The 14,595-nt window shown below is 35.4% G+C and overlaps 2 protein-coding genes across 2 annotated transcripts; both read left to right on the top strand.

Moving 5' to 3' along the window:
• The first annotated feature begins 9,930 nt into the window (after window positions 1-9,930).
• IWZ02DRAFT_443512 (uncharacterized protein) lies at window positions 9,931-11,828 on the top strand. Its single transcript, XM_066767032.1, has 2 exons — window positions 9,931-10,017; window positions 10,116-11,828. The coding sequence occupies exons 1-2, from the start codon at window positions 9,958-9,960 to the stop codon at window positions 11,544-11,546; spliced, it is 1,491 nt and encodes a 496-aa protein (XP_066624900.1). The 5' UTR covers window positions 9,931-9,957; the 3' UTR covers window positions 11,547-11,828.
• Window positions 11,829-11,962: 134 nt separating this feature from the next.
• On the top strand, window positions 11,963-13,952 carry IWZ02DRAFT_443511 (alpha-ketoglutarate dependent dioxygenase). Its single transcript, XM_066767031.1, has 4 exons — window positions 11,963-12,484; window positions 12,531-12,764; window positions 12,811-13,356; window positions 13,408-13,952. Exons 1-4 carry the CDS (start codon window positions 12,416-12,418, stop codon window positions 13,753-13,755), a joined length of 1,197 nt encoding a protein of 398 aa, XP_066624899.1. The 5' UTR covers window positions 11,963-12,415; the 3' UTR covers window positions 13,756-13,952.
• The last annotated feature ends 643 nt before the right edge of the window (window positions 13,953-14,595 follow it).

The following is a 14,595-nucleotide window of genomic DNA, read 5'->3' as shown; positions in this document are numbered from 1 at the left end:
TACTAAGAGTTACGTACCCTACGCCTCTCTAGTATTAGTAGTAAAAAAACCTAGAGGTAGCTAGCGAATTTATATTAACTACTAACGGTTAAACGATTAGATAAAGAAGGACTTATATCCTTTACCTCTTATCTTAGAACTCTTATAGAGAGTAGGTAAAGGAAAGGTCTATATAAAACTAGATATTTAATAAGCTTTCTATTAAATCCGACTTTAAGAATAGTCTAAAGAATATACTACCTTCTATATAAGATACGGACTATTTAAATACCGCGTTTTACCTTTTAGGCTAAGTAATAGGCCCGCTACTTTTTAACGTTTTATTAACTAAGTTCTCTTTAACTATTTAGATGATTTCGTTATTACTTTTATAGACGATATTCTTATTATTTCTAAAAACCCGTACGATTATACTTAACACGTTATTAAAGTTCTATAATAATTATAAAAAGTAGGACTATAAGCTAATATAAAAAAGAGTAAGTTTTTAACTACTTATACGAAATTCTTAGGATATATTATCTCTACTAAGGGTATATTAATAGACCCGTAAAAAATTAAACCTATTTATACCTAGTAATTACCTATAACCCTCTAATCTCTTTAGTCTTTCTTAGGATTCTATAACTTCTATTAGAGATTCCTTCCTAACTACGGATAAATTAGCTAGCTACTAGAAAAACTATATTTAAAAGTAAAGTAGTAATAACTTAGGCTAGTTAAGGAAGAATCTTTTAGAAACCTTAAGAAACTAATATATAGTAAATTACTACTTATAAACTATAATCTAACTTTAGATACTTATACGGAAATAGACGTAAGTAATAGAGTAGTTACGGGAGTTCTATCGTAATATTAAGAAAATTACGAATAGAAACTAGTATTCTTTTATTCTAAGGTAATATTAGACGCTAAACTCCGCTACGGAATACCTAATAAAGAACTCCTAGCTATTATATAAGGACTAGAGGAATAGAGATCTATACTTATAGGCCTTTATAAATCTTTTCTTATAATTACGGACTATTAAGTATTAGAATACTTTACTTCTAAGTGCTAATTATCCGCACGAGAAGTAAGATAGGCCGAGTAACTCGCTAAGTACTAAGTCTAGTTTACCTACTAACTAGGAAAGGAAAACATTATTATAGATATTCTTATAAGAAAGTAAGAGTAACTTAAGACTTAAAAAGAGAAAGTAAAGGCCGTATAAGAGTAGTATCTTATTCCTACTTCCTAGGTAGTCCTACTTACGATAATAGAGCCGGAAGTTTCTCTACTAATAATTTTCCTTAACGAACTTCTTCGCGTAAATAGAGAAAACCTAGATCTTAAACTATAGAGAGAAATAGCCCGTCTTTAACTAGAAAACGAATCGTATTAGAAGCTATAGAATGGATTACTTCTTTACTATAGCGTATTAGTCGTTCCTAACTAGGATAACCTTCGCGCGAGAATAATTAAAGTAATATATACTACTTACGTTACTATCTATCCTAGAATTAATAAAATATAAAAGCTATTATAGCGATACTATTACTAGCCTAGCTAGACTCGTATAATTAAGAGATATAGCTAAAACTACTATATTTACTACTAGAACTATGAATTTACTAATAAGATACCTAGCCTTCTATATCCTCTACTAATTTCTAACCGTCCCTAGTAATACCTAGCTATAGATTTTAAAGAGATGCCGTAAGACTAAAAGGGATTTAATTATATTCTTATAATTATCGACTAGTTATCCTAAAGAACCTTTAGTTTACCTTATATAAAGAAAATTAACGCTAAAGGAGTATCTTAACTTTTTTACGATTACGTCTACTAAATTTTCGGAAATCCTAAAAGTATACTATTAGATTAAGGTCCTCCGTTTATTTTAGCCTTCGCGTAGGAGCTATATAAGTTAACTAGTATTAAATAATACTTTAATTTAGCCTATTACTCTTAGATAAACGGAATTACTAAGATAGTAAATTAGGTCCTTATATACTAACTACGACCCTTTATTAATTACTACTAAAGCGACTAGTCTAATCTTCTACTATTAATAGACTTAGCTTAGGCTACCCTCCTATATAAGGCTATAGGTCTTATACTAGTAGAAGTAGATCTTAGCTTTATACTCTATATATATTATAACTAGACTACTTATATAGTAATAACTACTTCGCCTAAAGGTAGAATATAGTCTATAGCTTAGTCTCTCTAAAAAAGAAGATAAGAAGCCTATAAGTACGCCTATAAATTAATTTACTAATCGTAAGAAAAGAACTACTAATAAGCTAATAAATACTATTATATACCTAACTTTAATATTAGAGACTTTATTTATATTAAGAAGACTAGCTAGATAATAGACCGGCTAAATCTAAAATTAGACGCTCCTAACGTAGGACTATTTAAGATTACTAGAATAAAAGGATATTTATACGAATTAGATCTTCTAAAAAGTATAAAGGTTATAAACCTTTTCTATACTAATTACTTATATAAGGTAGCTATAGACCTATTACTATAATAGAGATATATTAAGCTAGAACCTAAGGTTATTAATAACTAGTAAGAATAGGAAGTTAACTTTATCTATATAAGTAAGGTTACTTATAGAACTTTAAAGTACTAGGTTTAATAGGTAGGATATAATTAAGATAATAAGTAGTATATAGTAAGTTCTTTTATTAGGGCCCCCTAAAAAGTAGAGGACTTCTATACTACTAATCCTTCTACCTCTAGACTACTAAAGAACCTAGAAAAGTAGAAAAGAGCCTTCCTTAAATAAGAATTATAGGAAGAAACGTAATTAGATAACTAACCTACCTATACTCTAGTAAAGAGAATTCTTTAACGCTATAGTAAATAACTCTTATCTATATAAACTAATTTACCCTTATCTATTCTATTTTTCTAATTTAATTTTATTCCTTATCTTTTATACCCTTACTCCTCTTCCTCCTCTTTAGTAGGAATTAGAGCCGACTTCTTAAGTTTAGGCCTTATTATACCTTTAATAGCGCCCTAGAGAAAGTTATTAACCTAGTTATCTATTATATAGCGAAGAGTAAGGTACTCTCTAGGCTATATCTTATCCTTACGCCTTTTACGTTAATTAGGAGGATAAGTACTAGTAAGGTCGCTTATAGTATAGTTAAGGTTACTAGTACCCTAGATATAGTTCGCGTAACGACCCTATAAGAAACCTAGTAACTTATAGTAACCGTAGAAGACGTAAGTAGAGAGATTATCCTAGTACTTAGTATAACTAGTAGCTTAATTAATACCTACGTATTAGATTAAGTAAGTATCGCGTAAAGAACTATAAGATTCCGTAGATATAATATTAAAACGATTCTTAGAAACTAGAATGATAGTATAATAAGCTAAGTCGCTAAGGCCTAATATATACCTTACGCGTTAGCTAGTTTTATTACCGCTAAGGGATTTCTATAATAAGTTAGCTATCGCGCGAGGATAAGTAAGTAGTAATATATACCTTAGCGAGTTTTTTAAAGGCCTTACGCGGAATAAAGACTATAATCTTATTAGAAGTATCTACCTCTAAGTCCTAATCTAAAGGTTCTACTAGTAATTCCGTAGGTAAAGTAGCTAGATAAATAATACTACTATTATTACTTTTACGCGAAGGTATACTTAGTAGTACGCTAATATAACGGCTACTAGAACGCGTATATAAAGGTAAAGTAGATAAATTAGCTTATATAACGTTCGCGCGAGGATTTATAGATAGAATAGTAATATATACTAGCTCTTAGGAGCTAGGTACTATACCTAGACTAGTTAGCTTTACTTTATCTTTTTAAAACTCTAGATATATAGATAATTAGCTAATTATATATAACGTCTTACGCGATAGTCTTAAGTTACCTTAGTATCCTCTTAAGGCATTATATTATCTTTAGAACGCTTAGAGCGATAACGTTAATTAGATACTATTACGCGATAATTAGTTAAGCGTTTTTAGACCTACTATAAATAGGAGGACTTACTATTATTACTAGAGCTAGCTACTTAAGTAAGAGATAGGCTAAGAGTAATAGAAAGATATAATAATAGAAGTAAGGTCTATTATTATTATTAAGGTAATAGTAAAGAAGGTTAGTTAAACTATAAACCTAATAATAAGATATACCTAGTAGTTCTATACTTTACGCCCTTACTAAAATAGTACTAGTTAGTTATCTATATAAGTACCTAATAAGCTAACTTAGGCTTCCTATTAGGGGGGGAATATTATAATAGCTATTAGATACTAGTAACGCGAGTATATATTAGATACTAGTAATATAAGTATATTATAACTACGCCCTTACGCGATTACTTAATAAGCCGAAGCTAATTATAACTAAGCTACGTAAACCGGCTAAGCTAGGTAAGCTAGTAGTACTAATAGATAATAAATACTCCTAAGGATATATAGCCTACTTAATAGCTAATAAAACTTCGTATAGTAATAAGAAGATTAATTTCTTATCTATTTTAATAACATAACTAAAGTAGTAATTCGCGTAGTAAAGAGAGAGTTTAGTTCTTATTTTACTTCTTATATAAATATATATAGAAGATAGAAGAGTATATAGTATCTTCTATATTTATAATAATTAAGAAGACTTTACTTAACTTTATCTTTTAACTACTTAACTTTAATTAAGTTCTTTTTAATTTTATATACGTCCGACTAAGTAGATAGCCTCTAGGTGAAAGCCTATATATTAGCTACTTAACGATTCGTAATAATATAAGACTAATATAGGAACTAGTATCTACGTTTAAGAACGTAGTAGCCGTTAATAAGTTTAAAGCTAGTTAATAAGTTTAGGTTAAAAGTAAGGGAGCGCTACTAAATAATAAGTAAATAATAGTAGACCCTAGTAGTAGAATATCTAATAAGCGATAGTACTATCTAAATAAGCTACTAGTAGTACTACCTATACCTAGGCGCTATAGTACTAGGCTTAAGTAAGTAAACTAGCTAGATTAGAACTCTAACTAATAGGGAGCTACTAGTAATATATACTAACTACGTAATCCTACCTATAACGATCCTCTTTATAAGGTCTAGAACTACTAAACCCTACTTACGCTCTACTTACCGTTCTACTAACTCTATAATCTTTATAACTATACTACCTTATAACCTTATCGTCCTACTATACTATAGACGCTAATAATAACTACTTACGTAACTTACGTAACCGCGTTACTAAGCTCGAGAATCCCCCTCCTCTAGTTAATACTATAGACCCTATAGCTTCTTCTATTATCTCTATAGACCTAGCCCCCCCTCCTAATAAGGCTAACCCTACTACCTACCCTAATACTTACCCTAGTAACCCTTACTTTAGTACTACTCTCTATATCCCTTCTATCTTTAGTAATATTAAAGACCTTCTTAGCGTTAAGCTCTATAGTTACTACTTTTATATTATATTAGGCTCTAGTTAGGACGATCTTAATAACTCTATCTATAATATTATTACTACTACTAGTAGTACGATCCTCCCCTTCCCTAACTTTAGTAATACTAAGGATAAAGAGGAGGACTACTTAGGCCTATTTCCTCCTAGATCTATCTAGTATTAGATTATTATAGATAAGGTTATTATTAGTCTTACTCCTTATAACGCCCTACCTATATCTAGTTCTAATACGCGCTAGATCTTACCTACTAAGCTATATATACTTATTACTATTAGTATTACTAAGCTACTCTAAGGCTAGCGCTATTTAATCTATACCCTACTCCTATTCCCTTACCTTAGTATTAATAAGCGCTTTACGGTCTAGTAGGACTACCTATTACCTAGCTATATTACTAACTACTACGTCTACTTATAGTAGATCCGCGGTAATAAGCTAGAGTATAACGCGTTCGTTATTTACTATCCTAATACCTACCTTTTTCCATCCCTCTTCCTTAGTAATATAATTAAGGCTATAGGTAGCCTCGTCCTTAACCGCCCTAGTAGTCTATCTAACTATAAGACCTAGTTCCTTACCTACTCTACTAGCGCTAATATCCCGCCGTTTAGCTAGCTATCTAATAAGTATAAGTCTAGCTAGGGTCTTATCCTCCCTATTAAGTAGTTCTACTACCTAATCTTCGTCTATATTAGAAACCTCCCTAACCTAGGCTATATCCTCTATAAGTACCCTAGTAATAAGGAGTTCTAGGCCCGCCTTATCTCTTACGGCTTTACTAATAAGTAAGCTACTATAGCGATCCTAGTAGCTACCTTAGCTCCTACCCTTTCCTTACTATTCCCCTTTTTTATATAGTAGATTAGCGTTATATTTAACGGCGTAAAGGGGGGGGGTATTATTACGGTTTCTAACTATTTATATTCTTAGATAGATCCTACGGTTAAAGCGTTAGGCTTAAAGTACTAATTCTCTATATATACTTACTTAGATTAGTACTTTAATCCTACCGTTATAAGACTAGCTTACTACGACTAATTATTACTATAAGAAAGGAGTTAACTTACGTATCTACGTCTTAATCTCCTAATATTAGGGTAGTAGTATAATAAAAGAGTACTTCTTTTATTAAAGAATATTTATACTAAGTAACTAATAAAGAAGTTAGATGTCTACTATCTAGGCCCTTTCCCTATTATCTAATAATATAGTAGGATAGTATATAAACTAGACCTTCTACTAAGAATAGTAAGAATCTACCTAATATTCTATATCTCCCTACTATTACTCTATTAAGGCCTAGTTAATACTAAACTATACCCTATTAAGATTAATAATAAGAAGATAAGTACTAGGAAGTAGAAACTATTATAGACTATAAACTTACTCCTAGAGAGGTATAGTACTACGTTAAATAGATAGGCTATAGAAATAAATTTAATAAATAGATATATAAGGATAGCCTAGATAACTACTAAGAGATAATAGATATATATAAGTCTACCTATAATATTTCTAAAAACCTAGCTAAATATAAGTAAATAGTATCTAAAAGAGTAGCTAATAGGTTAGCTCTAGTAGGCCCTATAAAGTAAGGCTAAGAATAACCTCTAGGGTTAAGAAATAAACTTAAGAGACTAGTAGTAGCTATAAGGGACTCCTTTAGAGCCTAAAAGAATACTAATAGTACTCTATAGAAATAGGAAGATAACTTAAGTAGTAGCTTAAGTAATAATATAGATATATTAATTTAGAAAGAAGTATAGAACGGATTATAGGGAGTAATAGATAAGAGTAAGTATTAGATAAGAATAAGTATACCTTAGAGACTATTCTATAAACTTAGCTACTATACCCTAATATAAGTAGACTACTTCTACTAATTATACCTATAAAAGACCTTAATTACTATAAGAGTATTAAAAAGAACCTAAAAACTATACTAACTAGAACCTAAAAGAAATTAAAACTAGGAAAAGATACCTAACTAGTATAAATAAATCTTATAAGAGAAGAACCTAGCTTAGCTACTATACTAGAGAGTACTATAATAGGTAGACGTAATATATATATATATAATAACTATAACTACTCTAACTTCTTATTTATAATAATATTAGTAGGCTTATAAGGGCTAAAGAGGCTACTAGTATTCTAATATAGAATAGCTAATAGGTATCTAATTAAGGGTAAAATAGTAATAACTTACCTTCTAATACTCCTATATAGTATAGTAACTTACGTAATAATAGTAACCTAACTCTACTAGTATAACCTTCTTACTCTTTATACTACTACCTATAGTCTTAGTATAGTTCTAGACTATATATTCTAGTATATTTAGGTAGCTAAACTATAAGGCTAAGAGATATATAAATATATCTTACTAGGCTAGAGCTATACTATTATAGGTATTTCTATCTAAGAGGTTATAGATATAATCTAGCTTAGCCTAAGTATAGACTACTAGTAGAAGAGTAGCTACTATACTACTAGTAACTAGAGGAGTAGAAGATAAATAAGTAGCCTAGGTCTATAACTAGGTCTAATAATAAGGTTCTAACTTTTTATATATAATAGTAAGAATAGCGTAGTTAATTAAGTACTTATACTCCTCTAGTATAGTATTTACTATATAGTAAAAATGCTTATTAATCTACTAGTAGCTATTAGTATAGGCCCTAAATAGTATCTAAGTAGTATACCTATTTATACTAATTAGCTATAGTAGTATAATAGGTATACTTACTACTCCTACTAGTTAGTACTTTATAGCTAATAAATAATATATAAATCTAGGCCTAGATAACTAGAGGGTCCCTAAAATACTCTTAGTAGTAATTAAGAGAAAGACCTATCTTAGCTACTTACTATAAGTAAGCCTAAGGCTTATAACTACTAGAGGATAAAGTACTAGTATTACTTCTAGAAGAGCTACTAGGCGCCTTCTACTTATAAGAAGAGGCCTATAGCTTTAGAGTAGGAGCTAAAGGGTTATCTATTAGTACCCTAGACTAGTAATAAAGATAATATATATATTATACTACTACTCTAATATATAGACTAATAAAATAAGATAGCTACTATCTTACTTACTATATCTTTTTAGGTTAGTTAGTATAGTAGTATTAGCCCTACTACCTTATAGAGTAAGTAAGATTTATATCTATCTAGAGGTTATTAGTTTAAGTTCTAGTTAAACTACTCTTATAGGTATAAGCTAAATTTAGGTTATTACTTAGGGGTATATATATTAGTAAGTAGTATACTTATATAATCTATACGTCCTAGTATTATTATACTACTACCCTAATATATAGACTAACTAAGTAAGATAGCTACTATCTTACTTACTATACCTTTTTAGGTTAGTTAGTATAGTAGTATTAGCCCTACTACCTTATAATATATAGATAGAATAATCTAATAGTAGCTAAGATTAGAAATAAACTAGGTAGCTATAGACCTTCTTATATATAAGATAGAGAGGGGCTATAATAAAGGTTACTATAAGAGATAGGGCTAGAATAGCTATAGAGAATAGTAGATAGTAAGAAAGAAAGAGTAGTAGGCTAGACTAATTAACTTATTTATATACTACTAGCTACTAGGCCTAGGCTACTCTATACTAGCTACTTAGTACTAACTAGATAGCTACTCTACTCTAACCTATTAGATAACTCTTAAAGAAACTAGAGATAATAGACTAGAAATAGCTCTTTTTAAAGAAGAAGATAGTATAATAGTAATACCTATAGACTCTACTAGAGATTAGGGATTAAGGTAGAGCCTAGTAGCTACTAACTAGGATCTAAATAGGGCTATATATATAAGTAAGAATATATAAAAACCCCTCTATAGATAAAACCTTATAAACTAAGGTTTTATCTAATATCTACTCTAAATTTATTATTATTATTACTTAATTTAACCCTCTATATTACTAGATCTTATATTAACTCCTTTCTTATAGTAATAATATAAGGTAGTAGGGCTAATACTACTATACTAACTAACCTAAAAAGGTATAGTAAGTAAGATAGTAGCTATCTTACTTAGTTAGTCTATATATTAGGGTAGTAGTATAATAAATAATTAGTTATAGTAAGCTAGTCTTATAATAGTAGAGTTAAAGTACTAATCTAAGTAAGTATATAGATAGAGAATTAGTACTAAAGTCTAATACTTAGACTATAGAATCTATCTAAAAATATAAATAGTTAGAAACTATAATAGTACTAAAGTCTAATACTTAGATTATAGAATCTATCTAGGAATAAAACTAATAAAAAACTATAATAGAGCCTTAGCTAGCTTATAGTAACTACTAATAAATTTTCTATATACTATAGTACTAATATTTTAATAAGTAGGTAGCTAGCTAGATAGCTAACTATTCTATAAACTATAGAGAAAGAATCTAATTCTTAGAACTAGAAAGAAAGAAGAAAAGAGGAAAGAAAGAGGAAAGTATTTAGTATTTTCCGTAAGCTTATAGCACGGGTAAGCTAGGAAATGAGAGCCATATCCTTAAAAAATTATGCCTTAAGAAGACCTGCGTTCGTCGCCATTGTAGTTAGTAAGGCGTTACTACTTCTCTCAACATGAAACGATTCACTCTTCATCACATCCTATGCATCCTATGCGCAGCATTGCTAACCGTTCAAACCCAGTGCGTCACGCCACTAGAGACTGCACTTTCATCCTGCCTCACGAAAGCGGGAGTTCGCAACATACTCGACGGCGACAAGACCTGGGCGCAGGAGACAACCCCGTTCCAGTTGCGCCTCAAGCCAGACCCTTCAGCGATCGCATTTCCCACTAACCGCAAGCAAATCGCCGCCGCCCTTCGCTGTGCGATTAACAACAATGCCAAAGTTTCTTGCATTGGAGGAGACCATTCATTTGCAGCGTTTGGTTACGGAAAGCCCGGGAACTTGGTCATCAACCTGGGCGCTTTCAATCGAATCGTCTCGTTCAAAGAAGGCGAGAAAGGCCTTTTCACATTCGAGGGCGGCATCCGCGTTGGGCCCGCTGCAAAATGGCTGTGGGATAACCATGGACGACACTTTCCGCACGCGAGGGCAGGACATGTCGGTCTCACCGGATCGGCATACGGAGGAGGCTTTGGATCGACAACTAGATTTCTCGGGACTACTCTTGATAACATCGAGGCGGTGGAATACATGGCCTACAATGGCACCGTCATCGAAGCGACAGCGTCCAACAACTCCGACCTTTTGTGGGCCACCAAAGGAGCAGGTCCCTCAATGGGAGTCATCTTGACGATGACCATTAGGACTTGGAAACCCAAATATCAGCGCGCAGTCAACTTCACGCTGAACGTGGGCGACGTCGACCTCGAGACTGGAACACAGGCTCTGTTGACCATCCAAGACTTCGCGTTGAAAAGCGCGCCCGATGAATGGGCTCTGCGTTGGAAGCTGACTTCTCCCCCGTACTCAGGAGTCGGTTACTACTACGAAGATCCCGCAAAGTTCGACCAGATCATGCAACCTTTGATGCAGAAGCTCCCAGGAGGATCGAAGCTTACCAAGCATGAGTACGACTTCTTCACCCTGGATTCATACGTTTCGCCAGGCCTCGACAAACCGAACGGCGGCGATTCGCCCGGACGGGCATTCTACGTTCAGTCTCTCACAATGACGGCAACACAACCCTTCACGCATGACCTTGCAACAACTCTATACAAATACACTACATATGCATTCAAGCGCAAAGATATGAAGAAATCTGGATACCTTGATCTGTGGGGCGGCTTCAGTCGAAACACCAAAGATACCGAAACAGCTGCCATCTACGGCAACAATCTGTGGCTGATTCGATGGCAAGCCGACGCTGTCAAAGAGTGGCCTGCTGATGGGGTTGACTACTTGAAGAAACAGATGTTGCCCTTCGAAAAAGCGCTCCGGGATGCTGGCTACCCTCTTCGTGGATATGTCAACTATCCCGACACCCAGCTCACCTTTCCGGAATGGCGCGAGCGTTTGTACGGTATGAATTTCGATCGTCTACAAAACATCAAGAGAAGCGTCGATCCACAGGGCCTGTTTACATCGAACGATCAAAGCATTCCGGTGTGATTGGTGTTACTAGTCTGCGGCGGTTCTACCTCAATGGCTTGCATCCCTGGCGGGTGCCAAATCTTGTATTCAACTAGCTGTATTCACGATTACTTTCGACCTTCATAATTTTTGTCGTTCATGCTCGGGCCTGACTTTCGCGTCGCGGGTTTAAGATCATTCCGCACTGCTGATGTTCGTGCTAACCGCACACCCATCTTCAAAGCATCACCATCAGCGGCACCATTCTCATGCGAAATTTTTTCCGCCTAGGTCAGCCACTTAATGAGACTTCGAGGGCTCTTTGAAACAGGTCCAACTAAGTTTGATGATGCGAACTCAAAAAGCGAGTCGAGGTATCCGTCCCCGCCGGAGCGGCAACCAATGACTTGAAAACCCCTCCCGACGATTCGACCAGCTCGGTAGATTTGACAAAACGCCTAGCGGCAAGTTCAACATCCACTCAGCAGGCATTCACCAATCCACCGCGCGACAGCATGAATCATTTACCTGACGACGCGTGCCTCGGTCTTGCCCCCCGTTCCACCATCGACCGCCGCCACTTTTGCACACACGCGTCAAAATGCCCGGTTGACGACAACCGCTTCCATTCCGAATGCCCGTTCTCGGTCGTCGACTGCCCCCCGTCGGTAGGATGGATCAAAACGGGTCTTAGGTTACATCATCAGCTTGACATCTTGCCGACGCTGATCCTTGCCAACCTTGATGGCCCAGGTGTTGGCTTCTGCGGTATAGCTCTCCACAGAATCTCCAGCTGAAGGTCCGCAGCTACAGCCGTTGATCGACCGAATCTCTACGCGGGTGGACATATTGCTTTTCCTGTCACATTGAACACTGCATTGCTTCATTGTTGCTTCACGACAGCTACAATGGGTTCCATTACACCAGCTACCTTCAAAATTGAGCCGTTGGGCCATGGCCCAGATAAGAAAGCCAAAGTATGTTCCACAGTCCTGTCTTCGTCGCTGAGCTGAAAATTTCCAGTTTGGCGCTGTCGTTACTGGCCTCGACCTGAATAACATTGACGACGCTGCTCTCGCCCAGCTGCGCGAAGAAATCTGGAAGAACAAGATGGTCGTTGTGAAGAACCAGAGAGCCCTAGAACCAAGGAAGCAGTGGGAGCTCATGAAGCGCCTTGATCCTGAGGCTCCCACCATTTCTCGTGCAGAAACGGCATACTCTTTCTACCCGCCTGGTCCAACGGGCGATAGCCTCTTCGTGAGTGCATGATCCTGGATGCGACACCCAAAGCTGACCACAGCAGGGTGTACTCAACTACAATTCGGTTTTGGAAGACGGCGAGGTCTTCACCATCGGCAAAGGCTACCAGGGTGACGACCATTACGGCAAGAAGAACTTCGACATGGGCAAGGCCGATTTCCTTCATTACTACGCGAAACCACTCAGCGAAGAGGACTTCGAAAACGGCAAGACGCGCTGGCACTGGTGGCACCTCGACGGCACATTCTACCAATTCGAGCCGCCAACCTTTACGTCTTTCCGCTCGCTGAAGCTTCCCAATGAGGCGCGCGAGCAAGAAGTCGAGTGGGCAGACGGCTCGGGGCAAAGCATGAAGGTCAAGCCTGGCCGCACGGCATTTTTGGACACTGCTCAGCTGTACAACATGCTGAGCGAGGATGAGAAGAAGATGGCTGACCACAGCTGGGTTGAGTATATGTATTACCCGTACGAGTATGTCAAGGGCGCTCGCGGCAGTCCGAACGGCATTGGTGTGGTGTCGGAGGGTAGAGAGACGCCGTTGGAGGAAATGGAGAAGATTCCAAACATGAAGCCCGAGTGGCAGAAGAAGGTGAGCTTCACGTCGCAAATGCATAGAAACTTCGTTGACAATTTTGCGTAGCATCCCATGGTGTGGGTCAACCCCGTCACAGGTGAGAAGTCATTCCAAGTGCAGCACAATTGCGCGCGCCGTTTGTTCCTCCGCTCCAGCCCGACCGAAAAGCCCAAGGTCATCGACAACCTTGACGGGGTGCGGCGCTTCTTGACAGACATCCAGCAGCGCATTCTCAAGCCGGAGTACATTTGGGTTGGACCGCCGGAAGAGGGCGATATCATGCTGTTCCAGAATTGGGGCCTCAATCATTCAAAGATTGACTATCCGTTGTCGTGGGGAAGCAGGACGGCGCATCAGGTATGGCTGCCGGGCGCAGTGAAGCCAGACGGACCGGTCCCAATTCCGGAGGTTTGATTGTAGAATTAGAGAGTTTAACAGCAAGTAGATGAAACCTATGTTACGCATAAGTAGGCCGTAGTCGCGGTCGATTTAAAGCGTTCGGCGTTAGGAGTTTTCGGGCTTACGTATATACTAGCCGTAGTTAGTTAGATTAAGGAGTAATAGTTAGTTACTAGTAGGCCTTATAATAACTATTCTTACTCCTTACCTACTAAATATTAGTAATTAGTATAATCTACTCTACTTAGTACTATAATACTATTAATAGGTCTCTTATTACTTATATAAGGGTATAATTTATTATCTATTTCTTATTAATAAGTTCTCTTACCTTATTTACGCCCTATTAGGTATTAGAATAAATACTATATTTTTAGATATACTAGAACTACTAGATATTATTAGTTTTATAGTCTAGTATTAGTAGTATTCTATAAAGATAGGTAATATCTTTATTATATACTATATAGTAGATAGTTTATAGTAGAGAATATAGTAGATTCTTTACTATAAGAGAACTTTCTTAAAGGACTAACTAGTAGGCTACCTAAGAGTATTTATATAGAAGAACCTTATAAGATTTAGTACTATAGGGAGTTAAATTAAGTATAAATAATAATAATATATTTAGTATATATTATAAGCTAGGCTTCCTAATAGGTAGATAGTAATACTTTAGAGTATTATAGCCTATATCTAGGATAATAGATATAGTCTAATATACTTCCTAATAAACTAACTTAGTAGAACTAATAGATAAACTAACTTAGCCTACCTAAGTAGTAAACTATCTAACTACCTAGATATATACTATAATAACTAAACTCGTTATATAAGGGTTATATAAAATAGTTA

This window comes from Phyllosticta citriasiana, assembly GCF_038021145.1.
Source record: "Phyllosticta citriasiana strain CBS 120426 chromosome Unknown IWZ02scaffold_3, whole genome shotgun sequence".
NCBI classification, from domain to species: Eukaryota; Fungi; Ascomycota; class Dothideomycetes; order Botryosphaeriales; family Phyllostictaceae; genus Phyllosticta; species Phyllosticta citriasiana.
Note: the sequence above shows the minus strand (reverse complement) of the source record. Positions and strands in the feature narration are given on the sequence as shown.